The sequence below is a fragment of the Plasmodium fragile genome (genome assembly GCF_000956335.1).
Source record: "Plasmodium fragile strain nilgiri unplaced genomic scaffold supercont1.11, whole genome shotgun sequence".
NCBI classification, from domain to species: Eukaryota; Apicomplexa; class Aconoidasida; order Haemosporida; family Plasmodiidae; genus Plasmodium; species Plasmodium fragile.
Genome location: NW_012192591.1, coordinates 204,695 through 220,822, shown reverse-complemented (window position 1 = coordinate 220,822; position 16,128 = coordinate 204,695). Strand labels below are relative to the sequence as shown.

The 16,128-nt window shown below is 42.8% G+C and overlaps 3 protein-coding genes across 3 annotated transcripts; 1 reads left to right on the top strand and 2 right to left on the bottom strand.

Annotated features, from left to right (window-relative positions):
* Window positions 1-485: 485 nt before the first annotated feature.
* Window positions 486-1,086, top strand: AK88_01307 (uncharacterized protein; the record flags this gene model as incomplete). The annotated part of the gene is made up of 3 exons (XM_012478943.1): window positions 486-554; window positions 676-822; window positions 997-1,086. 3 exons carry the CDS (start codon window positions 486-488, stop codon window positions 1,084-1,086), a joined length of 306 nt encoding a protein of 101 aa, XP_012334366.1.
* A 185-nt stretch (window positions 1,087-1,271) lies between these two features.
* On the bottom strand, window positions 1,272-6,742 carry AK88_01306 (uncharacterized protein; the record flags this gene model as incomplete). Its single annotated transcript, XM_012478942.1, has 2 exons — window positions 1,272-1,515; window positions 1,659-6,742. The coding sequence occupies 2 exons, from the start codon at window positions 6,740-6,742 to the stop codon at window positions 1,272-1,274; spliced, it is 5,328 nt and encodes a 1,775-aa protein (XP_012334365.1).
* A 1,374-nt stretch (window positions 6,743-8,116) lies between these two features.
* AK88_01305 (uncharacterized protein) lies at window positions 8,117-14,929 on the bottom strand (the record flags this gene model as incomplete). Its single annotated transcript, XM_012478941.1, has 1 exon — window positions 8,117-14,929. One exon carries the CDS (start codon window positions 14,927-14,929, stop codon window positions 8,117-8,119), a length of 6,813 nt encoding a protein of 2,270 aa, XP_012334364.1.
* Window positions 14,930-16,128: the final 1,199 nt, after the last annotated feature.

Here is a 16,128-nt window from a genome sequence, read left to right as displayed (position 1 = left end):
AAAAAACAAACTTTTTTTTTTTTTTTTTTTTTTTTTATTCCTTTTCGTCCTCCCTACTCGAACAAGCCAACCGACAGCCTAACAAAATAACAAAAGGGTAATCATTCACAGCGGGCGAGGGTCGTACCTTTGACGCGAAGCCAATATTTTATGGGCTCATTGCAACCTTTAAATTCCCCTTCATGTGCCACTACCATCTTTGCTATGTAATATGCTCTTGAGTAGTTACTCGCATGCGCGTGTACTACTTACGAAGAAAGGTGGACCCACGCACAGCAGGAAAATTCCCTCAACCTGGCCTACCCCTTCACCATTTATTAAAAGAGTTCATCCTAGTGAGATAGTATAATACCCCCATTCGCACCTCTCTAAAGGGACATTTTATACAGTCCTGCTTGCCTCCGCGCGACGCTGCGACTGCATAACGCAGAAGAAAGGAAAACCTCCTCGAAATTTCTACCCCCCTTCATTCGCACACTAACCCCATGGCCATAATTGGCAAGATTATAAGCAGCTTAAAGCACACATATGTGTGTGTCCGGAGGAATCACATGGTGAGTCCTCCACGCGCGTATGGGTAGCGAGTAGCACCGTGTAGCATCGTGCGACATGGCAACGCGGTGGTTGATCGAGCGCCGCTTCACTGACCCACGTGTTTCACCCAACCAACCTCAGGATTTCCACGGCCAGAAGCTCGCATTTTTAATAAAGAATATCGTGTTCACCCTCAGCACAGTTGTTTCCATTGCAGTTGGTTATTACAAGCAGGACTTAGCCTTGAGTGCCTACATCATTTTGGCCGGTACCGTCTTGTCTGCACTGGTAGGGATAGGGGGACAGTGGCCACGGTTTTTGTTGTCACGCAAGACGTACGTGTGTGTACATCCGCCTGGCGGGGTTACTCCTAATTAGCCCCCCGCAAAAGAGAGCGCATATTTAATGCCCCATTCATTAAACGCCTCGACTCCCTACTTCGCTACCCCACCCCCCTTGTAGCTAATCATGCCCACGTGGCCCATATACAATAAGAACAACATTCAGTGGGAAAGTGTAGATGAGTCCACGGATGATAGGAAGCGAAGATAAAAAAAAAAAAAAAAAAAAAAAAAAAAAAAAAATTCGCAATGAAAATATAGTGTATGTAGAGTGGGGCTAATGATAAGTGTGCCCCTTTTCATGAGCACATCTCGTTATACAAGTCAGGCTTTTTTTTTTTTTTAACGCCATGTGATGATGTCACTGTTATGTTAGCGTCTGCACCCCACGGGGTTTTACATCACCTTGGTGATTCTCCTCATGTCCTCCACATAACGAACAAACTGAAGCAGAATTTGATTTACCCCTTCGTTAAAATTGCTCGACATAATTGTGTGAACGATGATGCTTAGGTGGTATAGTTTGGCTTTCACATCGGGGTCCATTTCTGTAAATTTTTTTTGTCTTAATTTAATTAGCCCTTCATACAGGTTTTGCACGCCCTCCAGGTTGAACGGGATCTCCACGTTGATTTGGAACCTGCGAAAAGGGGGACCAGCGATTAGGTACAGTGAATTGGGCGCGCAGCCATGTGTAGTAGTGCGCTCGGGAAATGGGGACTGGACGCACAGTCACGCACTGACGCGATTGCCGCTGTGTGTGCCCATCTGTAGCCGCCTCACCTGTCCTGCACATAGGACAACAACTGCTTGTATGCGAACACATCCACGACGACGCCTCGCAACGCGTCGCTCTTGATTTGAAAAGAGGCCAAATAGTTCCCCAAGTAATCTCCTTCTCCTTTACAAAAGCATATGTAAAAAATTGTCATTAGGAGTTCTGGCTGAACAAGGAACTTTCCTGGGTCCACCTCATACTGCTTGTTAATATACAATGTTATTATGTAAAACCACAGGGTATTTCTCACGTGTGGGTTTATAAAATTGCGTAGCGTGTCGACAAGGTCAAGGTGTTGAAGAAAAGACAAAATTTTTTTTAACTCATCCATCATGGTCTTTCTGTTATTTCCAAATATTCGATCCACTTTGTTCATTTCCTTTGTGTAATTATTTCTAGTTCCGCTGTTTTTTTTTTTTTTGTATTTCTTGAGGGTACCCATAATTTTCGCGCTTATAATTTTGTTTGAAGGTGATTGGCAGTGTCCGTTCCGAGTCACACAACTTGTCATGGCACCTTCGCTGAAACTGTTCAATGCGTACGTCATACGCTTTTCTCCCTCCTCCAACGGATACCATCCCGCATCCTTATAGTGGTCCGCTTCTACACACCCGTTGTGCGCATTCCTTCCCATGTCTTTGTTCAACCTCCTCGAGCACTGCTCAATCATTTCTCTCTTCAAGCTCACCAGCTTTTGCCAATAAAGGGACAGCCTTTTTTTTCCAGTGTACAAATTGTCGCTGTACCAATTTTGAAATAAGTCCTCCAGGTTCACCATTTTTGTTTCCTCCCCATTTACTTCTGCAATTTGTTCCTCTCCGCTCGATTTTCTACTTACCCTGATCTTGTTAACTACAAATTTGTGGAAAATTTTTTTTTTTTTTTTTTTCTCCTCGGTGGGGACACTGTTGTTGTCCATCCCATCCGCACCCCCCCCGCAATCTCCCAGATGAATGTCAAACGGGAAGTGGCGTTCCTTGAAGAGAAGCTCGTAATTAACCACATCCCTTTGGCCAAACAAATGATCCACGTAGCTTATGTCTTTATTCCTTTCCCAAATAAAGTCACACATTTTTTTATCCTTTAAAATTGTATCAAAGAAGAATATGTCACATATGAACAGCTCCCCCCTGCTGTTCGCGCAAACGTACAAATCACGTGTCTGTTTTTTTTTTCCCTCGCCCAATCCGGATGGCTTCATTTTATACACGTCCAGTATAATGCAGCGGTCCGAGTCGACAGTGGTCAAAAGCACATCACTCTGGTCGCCTTCACAAATGCTTTTACGCAGCATGTTATACTTTTGCCTGTACATCCTCCTCAACTCATCTCTCACTTCCTTCTTAATATTATTATATTTTACAAACGTATCATGGTACACATATGCGTAATGCTCTGGAAAATATTTTTTTATTCTTTGGACCCTCTTCACATAATCATTCATTTTGTCTTCCCTATCAGAGGTGACACATGCCTTTTCAAATTCTTTCCTCTTAAGAGTATAAAATTCGAACACATTATTTATGAGCTGCCTTTTTATTGTTACAATATTTTTGTTCATCACAAAATGAATGTACAAAATGTCGAAATAATTAATCGAGTAGGCTGTCCCCTTCGACATGCCCAAGAAATGGTGCAGTAGAATGGTCTCATTTGTTTCTTTATATTTGTAAATTTTGTGAACGTCTTCTGCTGTTTTTATTGCCATGTGGATTACATTATGTGGGGACATATCTTGTTCTTCGCTGCCCCACTTCCGTTCCGTGTAGAAGAAGGGATAGGTTTTTTCTACCCCAGGAGGCTTCCTCACCTGGTCATCAAACAAGGCTAATTCATTCATTCGCCCTTCCCCTACACCGTTCAGGGATAAAGAGACCCCCTTGCTAATGCTCCCGTGGAAAAGATTAAAGTAAAAATCGCGCAGCACCGGTTTGTGCAAATGGGATATATTTAAGTAACCCTCGCTCTTCAAATTTAACAAAATGGAAATGTCTTCATATCTCCTTGGAATTAAAAAACAGTTTGTACAATTTGCAAATAAATTTAACAAGTCATTATTTGAAAGGGTGTACTTTCTGAATATCTTCGCCCAATTTAAGTACAAAAAGTATTTTACAAAGTGGAGTCTGTAAGCGTCGTCCACTGGGGGCGCTTCTCCCCAGTAGGAGCTGTTCCCCGGAAGGCGATTCCCCAAAAGGCTGCTCCCACCGGAGGGGTATAAAACCTCCCCCTGCAGGCAATTTATCAGGTTAAGAAGACGATTGTACTGAGGGAGTTTATCCTTTACGTACACCTGCACATCCTCCACAAACACGGTGTTGACCCCAATACGGTCAGAAGAAATATCTACACAAGACAAAATTATTTTAATAAGGCCATTTGTTAGTAACTCCTTAATGAACTGTCTTTCCACTGCGCTTAACTTTTCCCTGATCAAGAAGAGCCCCTTTAGGAGGTACTTTTTACAGGAAAAACTTGGGCGTATTGCCTCGTCATATTTTTGTAACACACTTCTCCATTTTCGCCTGAACCGTTCAGGTAAAAACGGAAGCCCTGCGTACACCTCGTTGGAAAAATTTTCAAATGCGTCCTTATCGAATGTGTAGTAAATGCACGGGTACAGTGGGACAGCGCCGTGTGCAGTACATTTAGACGACGCTTCCTGTGTCTCTCCACTTTTGTAACAAAAATGTTTTGCTTCATTTGGGAGAGACGTGTCCTTATTGCAGGGACGCCGTGTCGCTCCTCTACTTTGCAGAAAAAAAGGGGCATTAATTCCTTCACCGCATGCTTCATCTTGCGCCCATCTCGAATCATGTCCGTTTTGCCTGCCCACTGTTCGCGAACTATCCATTTGTTTATCATTGCTGCGCGGTTCACCTTGTGAAGAGAATCCATCAACATGAGTTCTTCCTGCCGAGGATGCTTCCCCCCGATGCCAACTGCACAACCCCCTTGTTAAAATCTGCACCTTATCCCTCCCCTGTAGAAACTCCTTTCCAGTCACATAATCATAATCAATAACGTTTTTTCTAAAGAATATACTTCCTTTTTTTTTTCTGTTCATGAAGAAATTTATGTAGTGCGAGATTTCCAAATTTGTCAAATGTTTTTTTTTTTTTTTTAAAAACCTCCTGGCGATATTAAATTTTCTTTTTATTTTTTTGTCTTTCCTTTTTAACTTATTTATGTTGTACAAGTTGTGCCTCTTTAAATACTCTACGATAATTTCTTTTCTGTGTTTGTTAAAAATGGACATGTATTGTTCCACATGTGGGTTTCGGAAATTTCTTTTTTTATTTGTCGCCAGATCGAAGAGGGGGTACAAACTTGGGGTTATAATCATTTTGTCCCTTTGCGCGATTTCTTTGGGGCTTCCTCTGTCCGATCTGCTGGACGACCTCCACTGCGTGTTGGCCTCCTCTTCCAACAGAGGCAGAATAAACCTTTTGTGCAAAATAAAAACGTTTTTCCTTTTTTGCAGATTGACGGAATAGCATTCCTTGTGGACATGTTCCAGCCAAATTTTAAACCACAACGTGGGGAAAGAGGTCCTCAAAAGGGGGTAAAATGTGATATTCCCTCTCCGCAAGTCAACAGCAGGGAAAAGGTGCTCGTAAAGATTTTTCTCTATCACGCTTTGGCCATAATTATACGCGACGTTAAAATCGTCCAGAAATATTTTAAACGTGTACTGTGCTTCGCCGCACTTCTCTTCCCCACCGCGGGGGGCACTTACAAGGAGATGCGAAAAAAGGGAAAACAGGTTGGAACAGCCAGAGCCACATTTTGCCTTGCCGTTCAGGTACTTCTCCAAATCGGCCGGCGTCTTGTTAGCAACGCGTAGGGTTAAGTTGAAGAATTCATCATACGACACTAAAAATATAAAAGCTGTCTTGTCATTATGTATGCAATTTTTGTAATTAAAAAAGCTGACCGACTCTTCCGAATATATCTCCTTCAAATGGCTGTAGAAATTTTCTGCCGCCTCGTCGTCCTCTGTGTAGAGGTATAGAATAACATCCCTTTGGCGATCCCCCATCCACGTCGCAATTCGTGTGTAAAAACACACCAAATGAAAGAACAACCTCTTTTGAATAACATTGTCGTACTTAACAAAGATGTTGCTCTTTTTAGAAATTTCCCTCTCAGCATGATCATCTGCACACACAGATTTTACAATATTGTCGACCCACGACTTGATAAGCATCAAATTGAGTGGGAACACCCACGTTTTAAATGCCCTTCCTGTGAGTACATCGGGAGGGGAGCATGACGCACAGGTGTGTTCACTACTCCCATGATGTTTATTCGTTGTAGAAAAATCGCCTGACTCGTTCAGGTAATTATGCTTACAAGGTGTACCTCTGTTCATTTTGTGAAAATCAATCATTTGTTCTTGTCCACTTTTTGCATCTGTCTCATGTGTAGACACAGAGTGGACATCGAGTACACCCCCTGCGTCGTCTTCTTTTCCGTAATGATGCAAATGTAATTTGCTAAGCAGAGCGTTTAGTCCCTTAAGCAGCATGCACAGCTCCTCATTTTGTGTGCAATTATGTATGGCGCTTCTCTGCAGAATATTTTCGAGAATCGTTTTAGTGCACTCCTCGGGGGAGTAACTGTGTCGGGGTACTTCGAAACTGCGGCGTCGTTCTCCCACTGTGGAATTATCATCTGGAGGGTATACATCGTTTGTGACTTGTTCGAGACTGTCCTGGAGTCTCTCATTTCCCCCCCACCAAGATAGAAGCTTCCCCTTCCTATGAACCCCGAACCGTGAAACCATATTGCAGCTGATGGTTAGACCTGCAGCACTGTCACTCCTGCCAAATCTTTTGCGCCTAGAAAAATTGAAGCCTGTCTTGCACGAAATAAACATGGTTTGATCCTTTACCATGTTGTATCTTTCCCGCTGCGTCGTATTCTTCTTCCCCCGTTTGTCAAATCCTCTGCACATGGAAGCATACTGACGCGGGAAAGGTCTAACACAATGTAAGGCATTTAACCCGGGTCCGTTCCATACGCCGTCATTCGGCCTTTCACTTTTTGCAGAGACGTTATGCCTTCTTCGGGTGCATACTGACATAGTCCGTGCGGCCCCCCATGAGTGAGCATCTCTATTACCATTTCTACTCAACCGGAAAAAAAGTCTCGCGCCCTTCTGCACTTTGAACACTGGGGGGGATAAACACTTCCCTTGGTCTTTCTCAAAATTGCGCAAATGGCATTTCCATTGGGGAGGGACCAAAGACAAGAGAAATAAAACAAAAGGGGAAAATATCATTTCATTTTACAAAAAAAGGTGTATGCTCTCCGTTAATGCATTCCGTGTTGGCGATTCGTTTTTGTGCCTCCTTTGCCGGACGTTCTCTTACACATCACAGTGCCCCCCTCGTTGACATCCGTCGTGAACTCATTTTAGCGCACAATCAGGGGTAGGTAAGGAGGAAGCGGTTTTCTTCACGTTTGCAAAAATGGGTGAAACTGAGGGGATGTGTCCTCCACACCTTTGCGGGTTTCTTACCCTTGTCAAGTTCCCTACACCACTCTATGTGGTATGAACCCTTTTTATGCAAGCTGCAGCGCGCGGTGTTGTTTCGTTTCAATTTAGTGTTGCGTAGGTTTGGAGTCATGATTTTGCTCCGGGAAGCTCACGCACTCGTTTTTGTGGAAAAGTGGCAACGATAAATTCCCGCGCTGCCATTTTTCGCAGCTGCCTTACTCTTTCATTTGTCCCCACTTTGTTGTGGCGCCAAAGAAGGGGATAAACAAATTGCAAGCCTAGCTGTTGATATTTCCGCACTGCGATACGGTAAAAGTGGTGAACAATTTTGATGGACTGTTCAGATCTACATTTTTATAAAAAAAAAACATCACAGAAATATCACCCTGCGTGGTGCTTAAATATGCACAAGAGCAACAGCTACATGTGTGTAATTTTTTTTTTTTTTTTTTTTTTTGCAAGCCATTTCACCGTTTTAAGCTGCTGTAGTTGGGCTCTCTTGGCATGCCGACTGGGAGAAGTGCCTTTTCCATTCCATACAAAAAGCGGAAAGAAAGGGATGATTTTTATTCACACAAAAGAAAGTGCAACGCAAGGCACATTTTGAACACCTACTATTGTCGCTATTTTACCATCATTTGAAGTTTTTTTTTTTTTTTTTTTTTACCGTTTATCTAGGGGCCTCGCAAGAATGACCCATTTTGTCTTGTACAAATGAATAAGTCAGCCGCATGAAGTCAACTGGGGAAAGGTGTTGTTGTGCGTAGTGGGGTCCTCAAACTATTTGCGTTTTTCCCAAATGGAGGAACGAATTAAGGGAAAAAAAAAAAAAAAAAAAAAACACTCACCAGGAGTCGTATCGCACATGGGCGCTGGCATATGAACAATAACAACAAAAAAAAAATTAACAAATGGACAAGTGCATATGGACGGACGAATGGCTGCATAATGGTGAAGTCAACCCCACGACGCGCAAGTCACATTTTCATTGCAGCACCGGAGAAAGGCTCCCCTGTAGAAGGTGTAAAATGTCTTATATTGCCCAAACAGGTGGAAGTCAAAAAGTGGAAATTTAAAACTCCCAATCCGTTCATGCTTTGACAGAAAAAGGGATGACTTGTAAAAAAATTTATAAGACGACATGAGAAAGAAGAGAGCATCTTTTATCCTTTTCTTTTGTTGAACTCCGTTGGAAATTCCCACCACATCTCCGTCATTTTCCCAGTGGTAAAGGGCTCGCTTCATGTAGAAACAAATTAAAAATAAAAAAAATTGCTTTTTATTTATCTGTTCAAGTGAGTCGTATGCATGATCTTTCTTCTGCTCGAAAGTTGTCTCCGTGCAATGTCCCTCCTTGTGCTCAACTACGTGATCGGTTAATCCATCATTTTTTTTTCTTCTCTTTACGCACTTTTTCCCTGCACTGTTCAGGTGAATATCGCTGTCTGATATGACCGAGTCAGCATCCGAAAGTGCCTCTTGCACCTTTTCGTTCTTCAGATTGGAAAAGAAGTCGGTGATTTTTATTTGGTTCTTCACTAAAGGGATTAGCTTCCTGGAACACTTTGCGGAGCCGCCCTTGCAGAGGCTCCCCTTCCCGCAGCTATTTCTTCTCTTCTCCACGCTGCTTGCGAACTGGTCTGGTGTGGCCTTCTCCTTGGCAAGCGGTCTAGGAGTATAATTACTGCTTCGGGGGCTACGCTCCGATAGTGCGCTGTCCAGATTATCCCTTTCACACATGGCCACAGAACCAATCCCCATTTCCACCCCGTTGGTACTGTGTGAATTGGCAGCCAGTTGATCCTCCTCCTTGTTACAAAAATGAGGCCCCGTTCTTACAATCGGAGACATATCAGGTGTGTCACAACTCTTTACAAATGTGGACGTGCCCAATTTACACCCCTGAAAGGAATCGCAATTTTCCCTCTTTACATTCACATAGTGATGGTATTCCTTTATGAGTTGTCTTTTCCTTCCTTCCCCTTGCATGCGCTCCGACTGTAAGTTAAATTGGTGTAGCAGCGAGTACCCGCAAAGGTAAAAAATAATACCCAAGACATTTTTGTAACTTTTGATTTTCTCAAAATGGCTTAAAATTTCGAGGAGAATACAAACAGCCGTATGAGCATTATCCATGCGCAGTTCGAATAGGCATAAACGTATAAGGGCGTGTATATATATTATACACAACTGCCTGGAGTAACTAACACTTAAGCATGTGATGATTAAACTTTTTACAAAGTACAACGGCCTGTTACATGTACTGCTTCTGCATTCCATGTATAAATCGATCATCCTCAATAAATTTAGGCATTCAAAAAGGTAATTATTTTTTTCCAGATTAAATCCTATTCTCATTTGATGTTTCTCCTCTGCTAGGATGAAACAGTTTGTCTCGAACAGTTCCTCAGGTAGATAGTAATCCTTTTCCAATCTATATGACTCGTAATGATCAGGCTTCACATGTTGATAATAATGGTAACGATCTCTCCACGTCTTCAATCGTATTAACCATTCGTTTTGCCTGCTCAGGTTATTTTCTATATGTTCCTCTTTGCTAACTTTGAAATGGTATAACATGTGTTTGTATTTCTCTTCTGCACTTTTTTGTCCTTCATGAATGCTCTCCCTCATGGGGATGTGTCTTGTACCTGTACTATCAAGTTCAGTATGGGTACCATTATTGTGTCGCTCTGCTGCTACATCAGAAGTGGAGACACTTTTCTTCTTCCCATTCGTATTTTTTTTATCTAGGTGGAGGAGTATGTTATTGAAAAAGGAGCTTCTCCCGACTAGTTTCTTGTTTTCATCTTTTACTCCTTTTTCACTTTTTTTAAAAAAGACAAAGTCGTTCTTCTCAAACGGGGCCTCACTTTTGAAATCGTCAAATTGGTACTTTTGATGACCTCCATCTTCCTCGTCTTCTCCATGCGTCGCAAACTGATCGACCCGTACACCCACAGCTGAGTCGTCTCTAATTGTTTCGTTGTATGGACACTCAGTGGGGGGCGTCTCCTCCCACAAGGCAGTCTCATTGAGGGGGCGATCACCGTTTAGCACCTCTTCCACGTTTGTTGGCTTCTCCCCTGTCCTCACCGCCGCATCCCCACCCAGAAGGAAGTGCAAAATGTTTGTGACGAAAAGGTCGTCCCTTAGGGCGTCCCCCGCGCAGTTAACGCGGCACATGGAAAAGGCCTCCCTTCTCCTGGACAAGTGGAAGACATAAGCGAACTCCCTCACCGAGCCCAAGCTACCACGAATCATATCCCTAATCTCATCACAGATGGAGAAACAAGAAAACAAAGTTTCATTAGACAAACTCATATATATGTACTGAAACATCTGCAGGTCGTTGTAGTCCAAATGGTTATAAAATTTATGCAAAATTATTTTCAGAATTTGCAAAAAAAAACTCTTCAAATTTATAACGTTAATCTCGTGCAGAAGGAGGTGTATCAGGGAGAGCAAGATTTTCACCTTTATCTGCTGATTGCTTGGCCAGATATTATTGAAGTTAAATGATTTGAAACAATCCTTGTAGCTTCTAGATACATGATCGGAGAAATAGTTTGAGCATATGTATGCCAAGAATAAAAACTCCAAACAAGAGAAGAAAGAATCATCATGTGCGTCTCTCAACGATCTCATTGCCTTGGAGTCATATAAAAAATTATTGTACTTTTTTTTCCCCAATTTTTCTATATGCTTTTTCATATCCTTTTGGCTAAAATTTTCACTAAAGTATGAGTCCAGCCTGTTCACTACTTCCTTTATGAAGTTGGTCATATTACCTGCGTTTTCTTGGTAGCTGTTTTGTGACAGGATGTACGCCGTGTCGCACGGGGGGGCCTCCAAGGTGGCCCGGTCCATCCGCAGGTCCCCACTTGGCCGCTCCCCACTTGACCGATGATCAGTTGGCCCCTCCCCAGATGAAGACGGCAAGACACGCCCCGCCTCTTCCTTACAATGCAAAAGGGACACCTCATAACTAGTCACCGTCTTTTCCAATATGTTAAAAATGAAATTGAAACTTTGGACAATTTTTCTCATGTACAAATGATCGTGTTGACTGAGAAAGCGATCATGTTTTCCACTTCCCTCCGAGTGAGACGAATCGTCGGTGGAGTGACCACACGTGCGATGGTCTCCCTTGGGGTTGCTTCTTCGAGATGGACTTATGCGGGACACACTTCTATGGGATGCACTCCTGTGGAAGTCTCCCGCCCTGCTGGAGGCAGCTCCTCGCGCCACACTGCTGCAGAGGTCTATGGGCACATTTCTGCAAAAGGGTTCTTCGTCATACGGGAAAGGTCCTCTGGCGGAGAGAGCCACCGAGTCACTCCTCAGGCCGCGTTTGTCCCGCGCAACTGATTCGAAGCAGTGGTCGTATTGTCCGTATTGACCGTATTGAAAGTATGGAGCGAATTCAGAGCCCCTTTCCCCTTCGTTTCCCCCAGGGTATCTGGCGCGCGGAGACACCTCCCCCCTGACTATGGAACGAGGTGCGAACTTGCCAACAGAGTCAGCATACAGATTATGCGAATTGTACAACCTTTCACATCTGTACATGGTGCGTGAACTGTAGGCGCGGCGTGCGGAAGTCGCCTCTTCCCTGACGCAGCTGGAAATGTCCTCAGGGAGAGCGTCTCTTCGGCTGCCCCCGAACCCCTCCTCCCGCACAGCTCCATAACGCCCCGTTGCATCCCACACATCATCACAAAGCAAATTTAATGAATCCATGTCATTCCTCTGACTAAAGTAATCATTGTAGTAGCAATTGGATGTGACATTTTCATGCAAAATTATATTACTCCTCAAAAATTTAATTTTTTCATTAGGACAGAAGGAAAGATAGGCTCTTAAAAAAGGGTAGTTAAAAATGAGGTTACTAAAATCGAGACAAACCAAGGATAACAATTTGAAGGATGTAGGGTTGCAAAGATATTTTTTCAACAGAATGAAGCATTTGTTAAAAGTCATACTGAGAATTTCGAATGCGAATAAAATATTTTTCCTTTTCAATTCAATGAGGTACATTTTGTAGAGGAAAATAACTTCAGAGGTCAGGGAAAAAGAGAAATTGAAATCGATCATTAACAATTTGAATGCCTTGTTCAGCAATCTGCACTCCAAGTAAATATTAAAAAGGTTATGCTGCACGGTTAATTTTTTGGAAGAAAATTTATATATAGAGACATTTCTTACTATATCTGTCTTTTCATTTTGAATTAAATTAGAAATTCTCATTTTACTGTATTTATTCTTGTCTTCTTTCCCTGTCTGCTTCCCCGTCTGCTTCCCGCTCTCCTTCCCCCTTTCGTATGTCTTTTCCTTTTCCCTCTCGCCGCGCATGTCCAGATATAAGCTCTCCGCCAACATGAGGTAATCATTTTTTAAATTGTGGTAAATGTAATTAAATCCTTGTAGGTCATTCAGAAATTTCACATTGGGTTGTTCGCAACTTCGCAGAGTTTTTTTTTTTCCTTTTTTTTTTCTCCTCTTCAAATTGTATAAGCCTTTTAGGCTCTCCACAAAATCGTGTACCTCGATGAACTCATACCTGGAACATATGGACAGGATATATGGCTCCAGGGTGTTGTTGACGTTGCTACGGAGGTTGCCTGATGGCAGTGCGTCAAAGAGGAAAGAGAAAATGTTACTCTGCTTAATTAGTTGGTCTGACTGAATGTACTTGTTCAGGAAGTTGTGCGATCGGTTGAAGAAAATTTTCAGATTTCGCTCGAGGCGCTTCGTGGGGCGGGCCACGTGCATCTCCTCATTCTGAGTTAGCGGGACAATATTGTCGTTGCATGCCTCGGTCTGTTCCCCCATCTGATGCGACACGTATCGACTGATGCTGCCCTGTCTGCTCCGCCTCCCCTGCACATAGTTGTGGTAACTCAGGTTGCCCTTACAGACCCGTTTCACACCCATGTTGTAGTGCTTTCCAATGAAGATTCCGCCCGTGTCACTTCTCCCACACGGAGAGGAAACCTCCTCACTGCATGTGAATTCACTGATAAGGCCAATCTGCTCTCCCTCAGCGCACACGCCACCGTTGTTGGGACCCACCCTCCTGAACTTTGCCCCAAGTGCAGATTCCTTTTTGTGTCCCTTTTTGACACTACACAGGTTAGGAGCGGGATAGACTGTGTCCCCATTTTTCCCCTTTAGGCGACTGAAGAGAGCGATTTTCCCCTTTACGTCTTCATTAACTTGTGTCTTTTTTGGAAGCCGAATGGTGTAGCCGGTTCCCCGCTTCGCAGTTGATATGACCAGTTTGCTTGTGTCTCCCCGATTGGAAGTCTCCCATTGGGACCATTTCGAACACAGACCAATGTAGTAATAATGAAAAAAATTTACCTGCACAAGATAAATAAAATTAATCATCTGAACATTCAAAAAAAAATTGTCGTAAAATTTCAAATTCCTCGTTGAACATATCCTAAAAAAATAATCGAATAAATTTTGCAACAGTTTGTAATTGTTATTCAAGACAATGCTGCTGAACGATTCATACTTATACTTCTTTAGCATTTCTGTGAGGAAGGAATTTTTTTCTTGTCCTTTTGTAGAGAAGGTGTTCCCCGCGGCGAACTCATCACTGCCCATAATCTGTTCTGTGTTAAAGTAGGATGTTATGAGTAAATTTTTTACGCAAAAGAAAAAAAAAATTTGAATCATCAGCTGCTTGTTAATTGTTACCTTTAAAAGGACATTCAAAAATTCAAACCAAAAGAAAAGTAAATTTTTGTTATTCTCTTTGTTTATGTAGTTGAATAATCGTTCGATGGTGATCGAGTGAACGAAGCTATCATCAAACGTTTTTATGTTTATTATACATTTGTTTACAAGCTGCAGATTCTTCTCTCCGTATACCCTCCGTGTGCATGCGTGTATGAACTTTTGCCTTCTCGTTGCCTTAATTCCCTTGTCTTTGCCCCGAGCTAGCTCACAGAAGGGGCACTTGGTTGGCCATGTGCATGTGGGGTTCCACGAATCAGCCATGCACAACTTGGAGCTGTCTGGCGAGCACAACATTTGCGCCCTCATGTGGGTCCCCTTCGTCTTCAAAGAATCTCCCCCCTTACACCTCTTGATTCCCACTGCGCTTCTCCCTTCCCTGCTGTTCCCATCTGCACTGCTCACCCCTTCTCCCCCCTGAGACGCACACCCCTCATCGGTTTTTAAAAAAACGCGGTGCACATAAACCTCCTGATCCCTTTTCTCCTCCTTTATGTGGTCATAAAAAGAATATAAATCGTGAAAAATTTGAAAATTTTGGTCATTCAAGCAAAAGTTTAGCTTAACAAAATGGAGCAATTTTTCGTTGAGGTCGTTAATATTTATTTTGTATTTCCTTTGGAATTCTTCACATACGTTTTTACGAATGTGCCTACTCGAATCGTGTGGTAAGGTGCCTTCATTGTCTTCACAACCTTTTCTGCTGTTGTCCTTGTCCCATGTCGGCACCTCTAAAACGTTCGAAGTTTTACCTGCACACGTCTTATTCGTGGAACCCCCCAATTTCGACTTTCTCTTAACGGTGTTTGTCGTCTTCCCGACACTAAGACGTTGGATGCTGCTCACCCTGGAGCTGATCTTGTTTACTCCACTGGTGCTCCTTTTATTTCCCTTTTTCTTTTGTTTCACATTTTCGGTGAAAATTTGATTCCATGTGTAGAAGAAGCACCCAAAGATGAAGGCCTCCAGTTCTATGTCTATGGAGTTGACTTTGCATTTTCGTTTCCCTTTCCTGCGGTGGTTCATTTTGGGTGGGGTCTTCTTTCCGCCTTGTGAACTCTTCGCGAAGGGCTTCTCTTCTTGAGCTGCTTTTCTTTTTTTTTTTCGTTTTTTCTTCTGTCCCCCTCGATGCCTACTCCCCCTGAAGGGTTCGCTTGCTCATACACAGGCAACGGGAACCGCGCTGTGGGAAGCACAGAGAGGGAGCGCCTTGTGTATCCACTGCCAATTTTTACATAAAGCGGCAGAGCATTTGCTTGGAGGTACACGGACAAATTTTCTCCCCTCACGCGATCTCCCCCTTTTGCGCTTCTCACACGTGTGCTACTATTACGATGAATGAGGACATCTTGAACATTGAAAAAAATTACGAATGAAAAGAAGAAAACGTTCCCTTGGACATGCTTACAAATTTTAAATCGCGCCAAAGGGGGAGGAGCGAAAACATATATACATACTAATAAAAAATGGGCAAAGACAAAAACGGGGAGGGGGGAATAAAACTGAGCGGACAAGTGCCTCGCAACAGCGCACAGGAGATTATACTAAAAGGAGGAATTGAAAAAATAAAAAAAAAAATGAGAATGAAGCAATTAATTGCTTAGCGAGACAACTCAGTTGGAAACATACAAATGGACATAAGAGGAGCGACACGAAGGTTTTCCAAAATGAGATGGCGAATTTATCGTGTGAGCGTGAGCGATCCAATTGGGGCATTTTTTTTTTTTTTTCACCTTCTCTGTGCATCTCCAACGAAGCGGTGTAAAGGGAAAAAACTCGTTTTATGATCCATGCCGTGGGGTAGTTTTCCCATGCCATCGGGCTGTGCTACCCTCCCCTCGGGGCGATGCTCAATTTTGTATCGCTTCCAATTACAACCACCCGTGAGGGGCTCCCATGTGTTAACCAAAGAAGGAAAAGGCACCGAGCAGGAGCATAGAGGAAGGAAAAAAAAAAAAAAAAGGAAAAAATAACTCCCAAGGCGTAAGATAGAAACACAAACAAACGTTTAGCAAAATATAAAAACCTTGGTGTTTATTCCCAGTGTATGGTTCTTTTTTTTGTGGGGACTCAACAAAGTGGACATGAAATGCTGCGTCGTGTAAATTACGCCTTTTCCTTTTTTGTATAAAACAGTGACAAGGTGCTGGAACAACGCTTCGGAAATGTACGCTCTTTTTTTTTTTTTTTTTTTTTTTTTTTGTTAACTCCCTAAAAAAGGAAAA